We start from the raw sequence: 15,873 nt of genomic DNA, 5'->3' as shown, positions 1-15,873 counted from the left end.
ACCCCCGCTACCAAAAACCCAGCCACTTCAACCCACAACAATAAGGTTAGAGTGACGCAGGAAAAAAAATTCCCCTCAGGTGGAGAGCCTGTCTGCACAAAACTACTACCCTGTCAGAATGATTTAGAAAATCAGAACTGGTCAAGCGAGTGAGTTTATGGCAGATGAACAGGTTGTCTCATGTGGACATGGCATTTCGCCATGTCCCAGCAGCTATGAAATCAGATTTGTTGAGTTGTCAAACCAGAATCAGAAGAGACTTAGTGCACTGATAGAGATAAGAGATGGCTTCTGGAGAAGGTTCGTTTGTGAATGGAATAGTCACACAACTTGCAACAGCTTTGGCATGGCCTTGATGTTAAGCTTCCTCTTCCACTAGCTGAATTTACTTAAGAGTTTTGCTGCTGCTGACCTATATTTGGTATGCCTCAGAAAAGCCATAAGCTACACATTTAAATGTGCAATGGTTGTGTTCCTCTCCACAGGCCAGATAAAGAGTAAAAATATCGAATTGTATCATGCTAGTATTCAGCTTGCTTGTTTCCCAGGGATTTAAAGACCCTCCTGGGGCTTTCTTGAAGAAGAAACTAGAGTTAAAGTAAAACAATTACATTCTCCTTGCATAGAGGAGCACCTGCTGACAGGTTGTGATGTTGAATTTCCTCCATCAAGATAAGTATTTTTTACTTCAAACCAAAAAGCATCTCTGGACACATAAGGGATCCAAAGGAGATAACGCAAAAGGGAAAAAAGTCTGTTCCATCAAATACTGACAGGTGAACAAATCCAATTAATGATCTTTATAATTGGAAGTTGTTAACAAGGCACCCATCAATAATGTTCCCTTTTTTCCTAAATGTGTTTGTCCTCCTTTTCTCATTTCTGAACATTTAAAAACTTCTGACAACAAACAGGTAAAAACCAGGATTCTTAGAAAGTCTAAGCTTTCTCTTACAATGGTGTGAGGATGTAATCTGCCGAAGAGAAAATTTGAGTAAAATTACAGTCTGGACCTTCAGTTTTTTACAGGTTGTGACAAGTTTCTTATAAAAAATTGTGAAAGTTTTTGCTTAGCTAAGCTGCAGTCCCTTTTACTACAAGACAAACCAGTGCACTAAAGGGCTAGATCATTTTTTCAAAGTTATTCTCTGCAGTAACCACACAAAACAAGTTACCATGTACAGAGCTTGTGAGACTTTTTATAGGAAAGATTGGTTAGCATGCTATTATTGTTGCAAACTGATTGTGGAAATTGCAAAGCATCTGTGGGGATTTGGGTGCTTAACTGCCTGGCTGGACTCAAGTCCTGATGGGAAAACAGTTACACTGAATTGTGGCACAACAGGTGTATATTGTCATCAGTTGATGAGGAATTAGTTTAGCTGTTTCTTTAAGTTTAAGGCAGATGTTGATTAAAAACAAGCATTTTAAAAGAAAACTTGCTTTCAGCTCAGTTTTGCATGTTTTCTGTGATTCACTGAAATTTTGTTCTGAGTAAAATGCCACTTATAATTTGGGAATTACTGCAAATGTTGGGAAGAGTTTGCAGGTCTCTAAAGTCTTAGGCAGAACAGTCTGCAAATGCAGTCTTTTAATTGCCTTCTGGACAGCTTTTGTTGCCCTATCACCACGTGCCAAATGCAATATGAAGGTTTCCTGATCAGCAGAATTAAGTACTACAGACATTGGGAAGAGGGAGGGAGAGAGGGAGGAAGGAAGGAAGAAAGGAAGGAAGATTATTTTCATTGTAAATAGCCAGTGAGATGTCTGTTATTCAAAGTCATCTTTCATAGAATCACAAAATCATTTAGGGTGGAAAAGAGCTCTTAAGATCACTGAGTCCAACCTTTGACTGATCACCACCTAGTCAACTAGACCACAGCACTTAGTGTCTCATCTAGTCATTTCTGGCACAGCTTGAGGCTGTGTCCTCTCATCCTGTCACTAGTTGCCTGATAGAAGAGGGCAACCCCTATCTTGCTACAGCCTCCTTTCAGACAATAGTGGAGAGTGATAAAGTCTCCCCTGAGCCTCCTTTTATCCAGACTAAACACCCCCAGCTCCCTCAGTCATTCCTCGTATGACTTACTCTCTAGGCCCATCACCAGCTTTGTTGTCCATTTCTGGACATGCTCCAGCATCTTGATATCTTTCTTGAAGTGAAGGGCCCAGGATTGGATACAGAATTTGAGATGCAGCCTCACCAGTGCCCAGTACAAAAGTACAATCACTTCCCTAGTCCTGGCCACACATTCTTGATACAAGCCAGGATGCCATTGGCCTTCTTGGCCACCTGGCTGCACTGCTGTCTCACGTTTAGCTGGCTGTTGACCAGCACATCCAGGTCCTTTTTCCTGGGCTGCTTTCCAGCCACTCTTCCCCCAGCCTGTAGTGGTGCCTGAGGTTGTTATGACCCAGGGGCAGGACCTGGCACTTGGCCTTGTGGAACCTCACACAGTTGATCTTGGCCAACAGCTTTGAAGCGTGTCTGTCCGTTGTTAGCCAGAGAGAAGAACACCTAAGTCACAGCCTTGTCGCTGTTGGTTTAGAGTAGACCACTTCACCATCAGCAAAAAAATTCTGGTGTGAATTAATTCAGGTGCCAGTGGCAGAATTTGGAATTACTGTTCACCAGTTGTATATAGCATTTAGACTTGCTACACAGTTACAGAGACATAAAGGAAAGTTTTATTTTCCTTCTTTCAAAACCAATGTACCTTTATTGTCTTTATTTAGAACTGATTTTTTAATTATTAATAGTTTAATAATTAATAATTTGCTTTAAAGAAATTGAGAACACAACTTCCACCCAGCATTAATTTTCTTAGATTATTCTGATGTAGAAAAAAAAACCCACTAGAATCCCAGAGCTGGTTTAATGAATCTTTTTCATAAAATCCATAGTCCGATCACAGTTTGTAAAAGTTTATTATCTCACAAAACATGGGCAGCTTTTGTGTGAACTGAGAAATACAATCACTTTTCATTTTTGAGTCAAGTAGAGTAAGGAAAAAGATAAGTCCTCTTTCAACAAAGCAACCCCTATGCCTTTTGTTAATTGGAAGTTAAAGTCTTGGTAAACAAGAAAAGTTTCTTTAATCTGAGCTCATAAGCAAAGTGAAATATGTCTGTATTTAAAAATATGTAAATTTGGCCTGTAAATAGCAGTGGCCTTTTAAAGGGGATGGCATCTGGCTTGTTCATTTTGGAAGTAATAATTCCTCTGTATTATAACACAGTTATATTTAATTTTTATTTAATATTTAGCCTCCCTTTGATCACGTCACACTAACTGTATGTAGGTCCTTTTTCTTGTTCAGGTTAAAACTGGCATTGGTGGTTTTATCTGTCAGATTTAACTGTAGTCAAAGTGTTAGACTTAGTCAAAAGAACAACTTCCAGTCTTTCTCGGTTTTCAGATTTTAACCTACTTTATTCAGTCTAGTAATCTTAAAACGTCATGAGGCCTTTCACTTTAGAAGTGCTGGCACATTGACTTGTCCAAAGCCACATGAATGGATTCTTTTAACACAAGAATTTCAGATTATACCTTAAAAAAGCAGCTTCTGCAAGAGAAGGATATTCACAATGTTGTAATTTCAGGTTGAATAATGTTAGATATTTATTCATAACTTCCTGTAGTTGTCTTGCTACGCTGTGTGATACTTGTTGTGTACAACAAGAGTTCTCCCCAGTTTCTTCCTTGTGGCCTCATACATGAAGGAATAATCCCAAGGTTATTTGTCAGTAGAGATCCTTTTATTACATCTGTTAACATGGTAAGAACTGTGAATGACTCAAAGTAGAGGCTGCCGGTTCAATGCAGTATAAAACGAGAAAGAAAATAATTTGTTATCTTTAAGTGACACATGCAAACATTTCAAGGTTCAAGTATTTTTTAAATTTTCTTTAGCCTAAAACTCTGCTGTGGAACTTTGAAGGCTGTATAATGGATAAATGACATGTAGATAATTTTTAAAACATGAAGAAGGACCAAAATATTTCAACCTTTTTGTATTTTGTTGATCAAGAGATATTTTTCCATGGAAAAATATATATCAAAACAGATTTTTTGCTTCTTTTCTCTAACAACAGTAGAAATTCTTATAATCATTCATTCCAATGTTATACACAACAATTTTCCCCGGGGAAAACAAATAAGAAACATTCTGAGTTGGTCAGTCCTGTTCATTGTATCTTTTGTTCTGAAGGTGTACGGATGCTGGATGGAGATGTGACAGATATGGTAGAAGCAAAGTCTCTAAGCCTTAATCCCCAGCACATCCACATTTACAGTGCCAGCTGGGGGCCTGATGACGATGGTAAGACTGTGGATGGTCCTGCTTCTCTAGCACGTCAGGCCTTTGAGAATGGCATCAGAATGGTAAGTTTGCATCGAAGTGCATCTCCTGGATCTGCTCTCATGTGCAAGTAAAAGGGTACTTGTGCCCAGTATGTGCAAGTGCACAGCATAGGGAAAAGGAAAGGATTCTGAAAGAAAGAGAAAACTTCCTTTGCATAAAACTAAAAATGCATTTTCCTTTGATAGTGACCTGGTAGTCAGTCCTGAGGTATCAGCTCTGTTCATTTTCAACTGAAATACATCATCGTCAGTGTCCTTAAAAGTACTCTGAGGTAGTGATGTAATTCTACAAAAATAAGATGACTGAAAAATGCTACTTTGCACAGCAGTGCCAGCTCATCAAATCTGAGTTGTAAGGAAATTCTAAAGCAAAACCTTTGACTGCTTTTCTTTCTGTCTTCTTTCCTTTCTTTCATTCATTTGTTTCACTTGATTTCTTAGTATAAGAAGTTGAGGTCTAAAGAAAGTCTAAAGCCATGTTTCTCAGAGAACTCACAATACTGTGATTAAGGAGACACTAATGGAACTGCAGAATGCAGGAGAACTTGTCCAAAAAAGTTTTATGTTTAAACATGTATATGTGTTAGTTTAAATGTCATATTTCCTGTAGGGAAGACAACTGTGAAAAGTTCAGCCTGAATTTCTGTACCAGAAGGACTCAGCCATTTCCTTATTGAAATCTCAAAGCACTCAAGCTGGGAATAAATGTGATATAAATCAAGAATGTGGAATAATTTGCTAAGAACATGAATCTTGCCTACAAACATTATTGTTCCATTGTTATTATTAGCGGTAATATGAGAAGATACCCTACAGAACCAAGATGAATTTAATTTTACCATTGTTCTATATCTTTTAAGTAAGTACCGGTCTATAGTGGAAACACAGTATTTAATTTTAAAATTCGGAGGTAGTCTTTTTCTGATAACAGTGTGGAAAAAGTATGCTATATTTTTTTGAGAAATAGTAGAAGTCATATTTAATGCAAGTCAAATTATTATTTTTGCAATTTATTTTCTGTTCCATTTTATCAGCATTTTATTCTGCCTGTAGGTGCCCATGAAGAGTTGAGTAGACCTAAATATTTCCATATTTGGATATTTTGTCTGACTCTGACTACAAACGCATTTTCATTTCTACTCAAGAAATAGAAGTTCTTTTTAAAGCTTACATGAAAATGTACTGATAAGAAATGCAAAACATTTAAGGTTACTCTCTATTTTTCATCCTTTAAAATATAATATAGACTGAAAGATTGTAAATGTATGTTGCAATTACCACCTTCCCTAATAGGCTGTTTCCAGACCAAAAATTACTTCAAGATGAACTTGTTCTCTTTTTAATAAACTGTACCTTCCCATGTTCAGGCAAAGGTATTTTTTCTATATTTCATTTCACTGTCAGAAGCTGTGTCATTTTAAAAGATGGTGGCAAATGGGAGAAGAAAAGATTAGTTTTCTTTTTTGGGAGAAGAAAAGATTAATTTCCTTTTTAATAAAATATTCATAAAATGAGATCGTTGTTCAAGGTTGTGACTAGATACACAGCCAAACATAGATTTCCCTAAGCAGGCACAGTAACTGTGCAATAATAATAGGGAGACAAATATGCTTATTATGTTGTGTCCAGATCTTGACTTCCCTTTTTCAGAAATATTGAACTGAATATACTGAGCATCTAGGATAGCATCTGTGGTGTAAATTAAAATAAGATCAGTACAGGAAACTTTGACAAAACCTTCTTTCTGATCTACAGGAAGTTTCAAGATCAGTATTCTTAATTTATTATGCGTATACATGTACAACTGTATATCACATTTTTAAAATGGAACAGCAGAGGGAATTATCAAGAATTTTTAAAAGCATCTGAAAAGTAAATTATGCCCTCTTGTTTAATTAGGAAAATCAAAGGTAGTGCTGAATAATAACTTTGAGTAAAGTATAAGTGAATTGAATTATTAATTTAATTTATTGTAGTCATTAAGTAAATGGATGCAAGAGTCACTGTTTTTTGTTGAGTTTGCTGAGAGACTGGGATCCATTTAAAAATGTCTGGTTTATCTTAAATGCATATTATTCCAATTAGCAGCTCGTGCGGAGTGTTTTATAAGTATTATTATTTTGAAATCTGCTGAGCTATTATGATTACTCTTTCCAAATCCTGCAGATAATAACAAAGATGACTGCATAGTTTTTCTATAAAGTTACACAGAGATAATATATGCCTTGAATTAAAATAGAAAAATCTATTTAAAGAAAGGTTACTCAGGGTAAATGAGTTTATTAAATGACAGCCTAACCCATAAGTTAAATATGCTTTAAAAATTCTGCCCAGGATCAAGGTAAAGGAAGAGGAAACCAGTTTTTAAACCTGTCTCAAGTACCATGATTTTGTGTAATCTCTAAGGGTATTTTGTTTAATTCTATTAAATTTGCATACTTGAGTTCAAAGAGAAAACTTAGAGACTCTACTACCAAACAATTTCTGTGCAGATACAAAACTCCCTTTATATCATGCTTTCAGTTGACAAGGTCCTTTCTTGAAAATAGTATAGCCATAAGGGTGGAAAATTTTCAAGGCTTGTGTTTTCAATACCAGTGTATTAGAAGTATTAGACCTAATAATCTTAAGAAAAAATCCATTGTAATCATGCAGAACATGCCTGAAAAAATATCTGACAAAGGGTGGTCTATCCAGAATTAATATATTGAATATCACATTTCCCCCTCTGTTCAAGAACAAACAGGCTTAGCATTGCAAAACATGATTATGGTTAAATCATGTAATAAGACTGTGCTGAATCTGGGACAAAAGAGAGAACACAAAAGCCTTTCCTTGATTCAGAAAGATAAAATCTTAAAGTACCATTAGATTTTAAGATGCCTGTCTGTATCTCTCACAGTCTATAAGTACAATGCTATACACACTTGAGGGACTTGGTCTTGCTGATTCATGGCTCTGCAGTGCAGCATTCAGGCTGGTTCATTTGTATTCATACAAATAAGCCTGTTATTCTGGGATAAGTGTCAACATCACTTGGAGAGGAATGCATTTCAGATATTCAGACTTGTTCTCTCACTGCTGTTTGGCAAAGACCTTATAGTCAAGTTTCTGGACGCGTGACCCCTGTGGATGTTCTGTGTTGCAGGGTTTAGAAAATCTAATAGGTCACCTCTCCAAACATCTCACCAGCTGCATGCTTGTTCATTCTGTAGTACCCATAAGAAAGTACAAATCAGCAACAGGGCAGGTCATCCTTAATATAAACTAAGAGGGTGGAGAGGAAGGGAAATCCACGTGGAAACTTTTGGCACAGAGGCCTTCATCTTATTGCCATGACACCATTCTGTTAAGCAAGCTGGACACAAGCCAAATATTTGATGGACATTAATGACCAGATTCTGTGTGGCTGAACCTCTTGTGCAAACTCAGCTTGATGCCTTGCCTCCCATCCTCACTGCCCCTTCTCATCTGTCTCGCTTCACCAACTTTGGCTGCAGAGTGTGTTCAAAGTGCTTGCTGGGAGCAGAAAGGCTGTCTCACAATCACTACAGAAGCCTCCAACCCACATGCAGGAGAGAGGAAGAAAAACAAAAAAAAGGGAAAGGAGAAATTAAGAAAAATAATTTCACATTTTATTGTTGTTGTTAGTAGTATTACTACTACTACTACTACTACTACTACTACTACTACTACTACTACTACTACTACTACTACTACTACTACTACTATATGGTTCTGCTCCAAAAGTGGCAAGAGATTGCTCATCATTTGCAAGTGTCCAGACAAAGGTGATACTCCCTGTGTTGTACCCCGGATGTTTCTATTAAATTTATTTGTCTTGCCATCACATCTTTTCATCATTCTGAGTAGGATGTGTTGCCTACACAAAGTGGAGTTATTCTGTTTTGCTTTGCCAGAGAATTGCATTACAAAAATCAGAAGTCACTTCAGGAAGACTTCTAGTCAAATGTGTCAAAGTATTTTCCAAAATGTCTGTTCTTTAATACATTTAAAGTGATGCACAGAGGTTTAGATGAGATTTTTTAAAACTGTGTATTGTGTTTACTCATCTTGTACAGCTGCTGTTTGAAACTGAATAACACATATCTGTCTGTATGCATGTCTCATATATATCATATGTAGATACATTTTGTATGCACAAGACCTCTTGGACATTTTCAATTAGTTGGCAAAAAACTACTTGGTGAAGATCAATCAGAAGAATTAGTGCTGTGTTTGGGGGATGGTTTCAGAAGATATGTCTTCCAGTATGCTGATGTAACCTAGTGCTAGGTCCTGGCATTTCTCTCTTATATGATTTGAAAATATACTGTGTATCCTGATTGCATCTCTCATACAAAGTCTGAACATATGATGATATTTTTACTTCAACATACTGAGTTAAACTTTGTCAGCTGTGTACTAGAGGTGGATGCTGATTATAAACCAGAATTAGAAGAAGTCCTATGATGTTTTAACATTGTGTTTATTCCTTCTGATGCCACAAGACATAGCACCATTGGCTTGAAATAATATTCATAGTTCTAACATCTGTCATGTAGACCTGTCTTTCTTGTAAGTCCAATCAGTAAAATTCCGTCCAGTTATTGCTTCATCAGTATCTCTGTTTTCCTGATTCATTTGTTAATTTATGGTTTCTGTACATCTTTTGTAAAGAGCCAGTCTTAACTGAAGGCTTACGTCCATGGCTGTGCAAGGCACTGGCAACCATCACTACTGAAAATGTATAGCTAGTTACTCATCTAAGTTTCTTATTTTTCTTTCCACTTTTGCTGTATTTCTGGGGCGTCTTAACGATGTTAGAAAACTCCACATGCAAGTAATTACAGATTTCAGCCAAGTGATCTCTTGGATAAATTAAATTGAAACATAGGAATATAAGACAGGAAATGACCGTGTAGCTTTCTCTGTTTTTGTTGGGAAACCATTTCACAACCATCACTAATCTATTGGTTAGAGACTTTCTTCTAAGTTGCAACTGGATTTACTCATGTGCAGTTTTCTGTCCCTTTGTTCCTAGGCCTAAACTGTGCCTCAGCTTAAATACTTTTGCTCCTTCGATTTTTGTTTCTGATATATTTCTAGAACAGAGTCTCCTTTCAGACTTCATTTCAATGTGACAAACAAGCCACACTCATTAGTCACTTAAAAACTAGGCTGTCCATCTCATTGATCATCAGAGTACTGCTTCTCCACATCTTCCAGCCTGAATTCTTGCCTTGCATACAGGTGGTTGCAATTACTAGATTCACTAGATGCTCTTTCTTTTTTATGTCAAAACCACCTAATAAATTTGTTTCCCTGGCTCGTCCTTGAAATACTCTACTCGTAACTTTTTTGATCCCTGTGTTTGTCCGGCAGAGCCCATATCATTTCAAGTACAACCATTTCCACTTCCACCTGTGGAATAATGTTCATTTTCTTTTGTTTCATTAGTGATTTCTTTTAGGGCTTGTCGTGTTTTGCAGAAGCCAGATAGACTGGTTCTCATACATCCCTCTGCATAAAATAAGTTATCAGACAAAAACTTAACAGATTTTTCTGAAATTCTAAAGTGTGTGTTGCATTTTAACCTTTTTTTCCCATTAATACTGATGCCCCTTACTGTCCTTTAAAATCTGTTCTACAACCTTTACAGTAATGCTTTGTATATTTAGTTTCCTTCTGTTAGTCAGAATTTGCAAAACACATTCATTCCTTTGGTTCTTTCTGAAACACATTCTGTTTTCTGTCACTGTTTTTTCAAGTGTGGATACCATAGTGGGGCATATAAGTTTTAGCATCCCTATTCCATGGACATGTTCATATAGATCCTACTGAACAATCCAATAAGCAGACTGTTTTAGGGTAGCTCATTGCCGGTTGATTATCTTCCATGACCCTAAACTCTCTTTCAAAGTCACCGCTTTGCAACAGTTTGTCCACCTTCCTGTATGTCTTACCAATAAGCTTAGTTTCTAGGTCTTACTACGTTGCATTTGGCTGATATATGTATCTCAGGATGCCTTAATGACTCTTTAGGTGTGGTTTATACTTGATATGCTGTAGTTTTCTACAAACTGGGATTGTCCAGAGAAAATGAGGTTAGGTGTTAACCTTAACACATCATTAAGCAAATAGTAGCAATCCTTTGTTTGTACAGTTAGCAACTTTCTGTATTCAGACAAAGTACAATTAGGGATATTGCCTTCCAGTACATGAAGTAATATTTAGGCTCAGTGACACCTAGATGATCTTTGATACCATGTGCTTTATTTTGTTTTGGAAATCAGTAAACAGAGCTAACCTTAAAATTGCTCTCCTTTGCTTGCTGTGAAAAATGAGCCTTTTCACAGACAGTCAGCATGTAGTACAAAAAAAATGCAGAAAAAAGAAAGACTATATCAGAAACATTCTTACGTTGCATTCGATGGAATATAAAAGTCCTAACAGACAGTAAAATTTGTAATGAGAGTTACAGGAAAATATATATCAAAATGTCCACTTTTCTTACAATGTCTCAAGGTATACTGGAAACCAAAACTGTTTAGTTACCTCATACCATCTCACACATACATGGAAACTGTTGTAACAAGCCAGAATAGCATTACTGGTTTTGGAGTTGTCAAAAGTTGTCTGGTTTTGTGTACCCAGCCTGAAGCAGGTAATATATTGAACATAAAACCCCACACACCGTTCTTTTTGTGGGGTATATCCTAATTTGGAAACCAATACTGAAAAGCAGCTTTGGCAAATGAGTCTCTTTCCATACACTACATACATTATAGAGAGTGCATATTTGAAACATGAATCTAGTTTCTTTGTGTGATCAAATCACATATCCACTTTACTCATATTTGAACAACAGCAGTATCTACGTATTTCTGTGTAGGAAAAACTAGATTTCTGGAATGGAAATTGCTGGAAGTTTAGTGTCAAGAGTTTTCTGTGCAAAGAATTTAACCTAAGTTTAAGGCACAAAACTGTGAGGGCAATATTTTTCACACAGTCTAAGTACATTGTTTCTTCTTAAATTAATGCTGCGGGAGATGAACTGTACGTTACTGCAGCCCTCAGTCTGCAGATGTAGAGGTGGAGCAGTAACATTTTCCTGCGTATCTAGTGAAAAGAGCTGAATTTGCAGAAAATTTGAGGTTCTTTTTATTAAAGTCCGGAAGTTAAACAGACATCTCTAAACTTGAAGTTTTGCATAAGGAGGCATCTAACATAAGTAGTGAAACAACGGCTGTGTGGATCTGGTGGCCATGGGGTCCTTTCTTGAGTGTTTAATCAGATAGTAGTATAAAGGCAATGAGAACTGCCTGAAGCCGCTTGGTAGAATGGGTGCTTGTGTGTGACATCCATCTCATACCCAGTCCTCACGCTGGTGGCTTTCCTATGCACTGCCTGTTAACTTTGGCTTTGCATGCAGAGACAATTTCAACTATCATTAACTAGAGACTCCTTGTAAAACAGAAATTTTGCTCTTATCACATTGTGTTTGCAACATACAACTGGCTTTGTTGTTACCCGACACTGTTACCCAACAACAGTGTAATGATACTATGGAGAGAGAGCCTGAAGCAGAACTGTGATTCCTGCAGCCCTGAAGCTGCCTCACTTTTGCTTAGGTAAATGAGAAATTCATTCCAGTATTCCACATGTTCAGATTTCAGGTTTCAGCCAGTTCTTTTGGTTGCACTTCAAGCACTAATTATAGCTCTGTGGGGAATATCTTGGAGCTGTTTAGGCTGTCTTTCCATTGAAGAGTAAAGTAAAAAATACACAACATGAAGGCTACATATCAAATTGTTCCACTGATATATCCCAGAAATTGTTGTGTTAATGGGTAGGTGCTTGTGGTCATTCAGTATGGGATTTTTTTATACTCAAGATATTTTCCCACTTCAGTATTTGAAAGGTATCATATCCTATGACCTAATAAAATACATTTTTCCTTTTTTTAACCTGATTAATTATTTTGTCTTTCATTTTCTTATTTAAAAGAAGTAGCCAAAACCTTACTTTTCTGAGCAACCAATTGCTTTTTCAACAAAATAACTACTTTTTGTAAATAGTGATATAGTTTTGCATTTTATATATATTGTGTGTATATTTATTGCTGTGTTCCAGCAATAGGAAATACTTCTTTACTTCCTAGTTTCCCTAACAGTAAAAACATGACTGCTAATATGAAAACATAGGTCTCATTTTTGGACATTCCCTCAAACATGTATCTTTATTAATGCACATCTGTTTGGCTTATTACTGATTTCCTCATAAATATCATAGTTGTGCATTTTTAGTTATTTGATGCACAAACATGAATTTTTTCTGAGAGTGTGGATACCTCAACCGAATTAATGGCCTCAGAAATGTCTCCTTTTGTTCATAAATTTTTACTTCTAATACCCAAGGAGACTGTTTATTTATAAAAAAAAATAATCTCTTTGGCTGGCTTCTGGTAGCACTTCATAATTGCTGGCATGGACTTTCAGCTTTGCGTTGTCTGTTTCAGAGAGATTCCTCCTTTCAAGTTCAGTGCTGTGCAATCTACAGCAAAGTCTTTTAAGAGTGGTGTGCCAGACTACTTTTCATTTCCAGATTAGAGGTTAAATGGACTGGAGGAGCTAAATATAACAGGAGCTAGGAGTTGCTGTTTGTCAAAAGCAAAACACTGACAGTCAACTGCTTGGCAGCATTGTGTCTCTACACAGGGTGGCAGTGTCCAGCTCCCAGGGAGTACAGAAATCTGGAAGCAAGGAGATGGTGCCTCTCACAGGTGAATTTCTCAGGATGCTGTGATCCTTGGTGCCTTGACCTACAGTAATTGTACTATGCTGAACCCAAAATCATGTCTGTATAGTAGGTTTTTTAGGTCTCCAGAATACTGGCCTCTGTTTTGCACATTCAGTGATGAACATTTCCTCTTTAGGAATTAGTTTTTAAGGAAGAGGTCATACTATGGGCTACTTTTTCCAGTTTCCACTTCAGTATAAATTTCACTTCCTGGCAGTAGTTTTTGTTCTTGGAAACATTAAGTAATTTTAGAACAGTATTGGGGAGAACAGAGGAAATTAAATGTTTAGGTTCTAGGTGTGGATAGAATGTCCTTCCTTCTCTCTGCATTTTATGTTTTCATTATTTGTTTTCTGCCCATGGGTGTACAATTTCCAGCATATTAATGCCAAATTGCGCCTCCCTGACTGCAACCCTTGTAACTCTAATTACTCCAGGTCAGTGGTTCTGTCCTTTGTCTTTCCTACTCCTTCATATTTTCTTCCTTGTCCCTTTGTAAATTTGATCACTTCTATTAAGACAGCGATTGACCTCATACATGGGGAGACTTATTGGGGCATTTGATTCCTGGGCAGAAAGTAATCAGGATTCAAGGGTGGATTAAGGCAGCTTGACTTGTAAAGCACTGAACAAACGTAGAGTCTAAGCTATATGAAATACTGTGGTTGAAACTTAGTCCACTGGCTCAAATTACATCTTGTGGATGGAAACTGTTTTTATTAGATGGAAGCAACTTGATTGTCTTTAGATGATTGTCTTTAGATGAACATGTGAAGACCTCTACATTATGAAGGTTCCTGCCAGTACCACTAAGGCATTCACTCTTAAAGGCATATGTGGTTTATATGTATGCACATACACAAACACACACACATGCACTTGGAATGGGGGGGTGTTCTTCTGATAATATTGGAAATTCTGCAGATGTCATTATGAACATGTTCATACTGGCTCTAATTCTTGGCAGACTTAACACGTCCATGCTGGTGAACTGGAAAAAACCCAAAAAACTTTTGTATCACTTACCTGCTTGCAACCCGCTGACCAAGGAATAGGAGGCATTAGCAGAAAAAAAAAAGCCAGAATGCCCCAGGATTGTTCTGTCATGCTTTTACAAGTGCAATTTCTGTCTTGGGGCCTCTTTGTCAAAGACCTGATGAGTCCATTTCATTTAAGATCAGCTGTCTGTTGAGCACACTGGCTTTGCCCAGAAAATGCGCTAGAAAGTTGAACTGTGACTGGGTCAATAGCAAGCCATAGTTGTCAGTGAAAGACTTTTGCATAATGGAACAGATGATTTTTTTCTAATTATCTGACATTTTATGCAATTTAAGAAAGCAAACAAAACAAAAGGAAAACATTTCACAATGGTCTAATTGTTGCACTGACAAGCACAAATGCAATTATGCAGAGTTTATAAGAGGGAGTCCCTAGCTATTGTTGCAAATGGAAGAGCAGAAACAGATCTATACCTAGAGGAAGAAGCAATGTATTTTTAACATCATGGGACACAGTGAGCATACTTTGCTGAACATCCAATCAGCCCTGGTCTGTGCCTCTTTGGTAGTTCACTAATTCTTAGTTTTGCTCAAGGTCTACCAGTATGGTTTGTAAATGCACCTTTGCTTTTGAGTAATAAATGATGCATGACTTCTTGGCAGCTCAGGGCTTGACTTTTCATTGTGACACCCTTGGGCATCTGGCAAATGACAGATGACGGATTTAGATAAACAGTAAAAGCTACATAGTACCTTGCATGTGTGTTTGTATTAACTTTGTAACGCAGTCCAAATGTTATTTAACTTCATTTATTTAAAGGAGACCAATTGGGAATGACATAAAGTAGGACAGCTGATGCTGTTGCTCTATTTACTTGTTTGGCATAGTTACTAACAAGTTTATATTTTCCTAAGCATGACTAGGTCTACTGAACTAAAGCAGAGTGTTTGGAGACAGAGAGAAAGAAGAAACCAAATGGTAGGCAGTAAATGTAAACTAGAATTTATTTACTGGACAAATTATTTTAGTTGGGTTCACAGAATCATGGAATCATAGAATTATCAAGGGTGGAATGTTGCCTGAAATTGAATAAATAATTTTCTAGACAATGTTAGTATAGAATAATAAAAAAGTAGCTCTTGAATAAAACATCCTCGGTGCACAAAGATAGCATATGCACACACGCAGACACAGGTGTTATGAACTTAAAGAATCATCTAATTGAAATATCTAACTATTACCTCATGGGGATACACGCAGCCTGAAAATTATCTGTCCACCGGATTCTCCTGCAGGCTCATCCCAGAATTGGATTGGTGGTCCCAAGACCCCATATCTGCCTCCCACAAAAGTCTTCATCAACTCTCTCTGTCCTGTTTGGCCCTCTTTCAAGGATTCTGGGCCTTCTCTGATAGGTTTGACTCTTTCATATCAAGCAGTGTGCCTCTTGTATCTTATTCTAAGAACATTTTATACAGATAAAATATTCTTTACCTTGCTGCAATCTCTGTCCATTGGAATTCTTGACAAGAAATATTAAACAGTATTTCAGGACTAATACAAAGGTACTTAGCTAAAGTGCTACTAAAAGTGCTAAAAGAGTTATACTAAAATCGTAGCTTTTAAGGCATCAGAAAGACATTCAAGATCATCCAGTCCAACTATCCACCCACTACTACCGCTGTAACCTGTAAAACATATCACTCAGC

The 15,873-nt window shown here is 37.1% G+C and overlaps 1 protein-coding gene across 6 annotated transcripts in view; it reads left to right on the top strand.

The window, feature by feature from the left end:
- PCSK5 (proprotein convertase subtilisin/kexin type 5) overlaps nucleotides 1–15,873 on the top strand; it is a 257,925-nt gene that overhangs the window by 102,979 nt on the left and 139,073 nt on the right. For all 6 annotated transcript variants that reach the window (XM_017807261.1, XM_017807263.1, XM_017807264.1 and 3 more), the window contains one exon: nucleotides 4,212–4,384. In XM_017807261.1, coding sequence (XP_017662750.1) covers nucleotides 4,212–4,384 — 173 coding nt within the window. The remainder of the gene's footprint in view (nucleotides 1–4,211; nucleotides 4,385–15,873) is intronic.

Source organism: Lepidothrix coronata, unplaced genomic scaffold (assembly GCF_001604755.1).
Source record: "Lepidothrix coronata isolate B3197 unplaced genomic scaffold, Lepidothrix_coronata-1.0 Scaffold18, whole genome shotgun sequence".
NCBI classification, from domain to species: Eukaryota; Metazoa; Chordata; class Aves; order Passeriformes; family Pipridae; genus Lepidothrix; species Lepidothrix coronata.
This window is presented reverse-complemented; position numbering and strand designations above follow the sequence as displayed.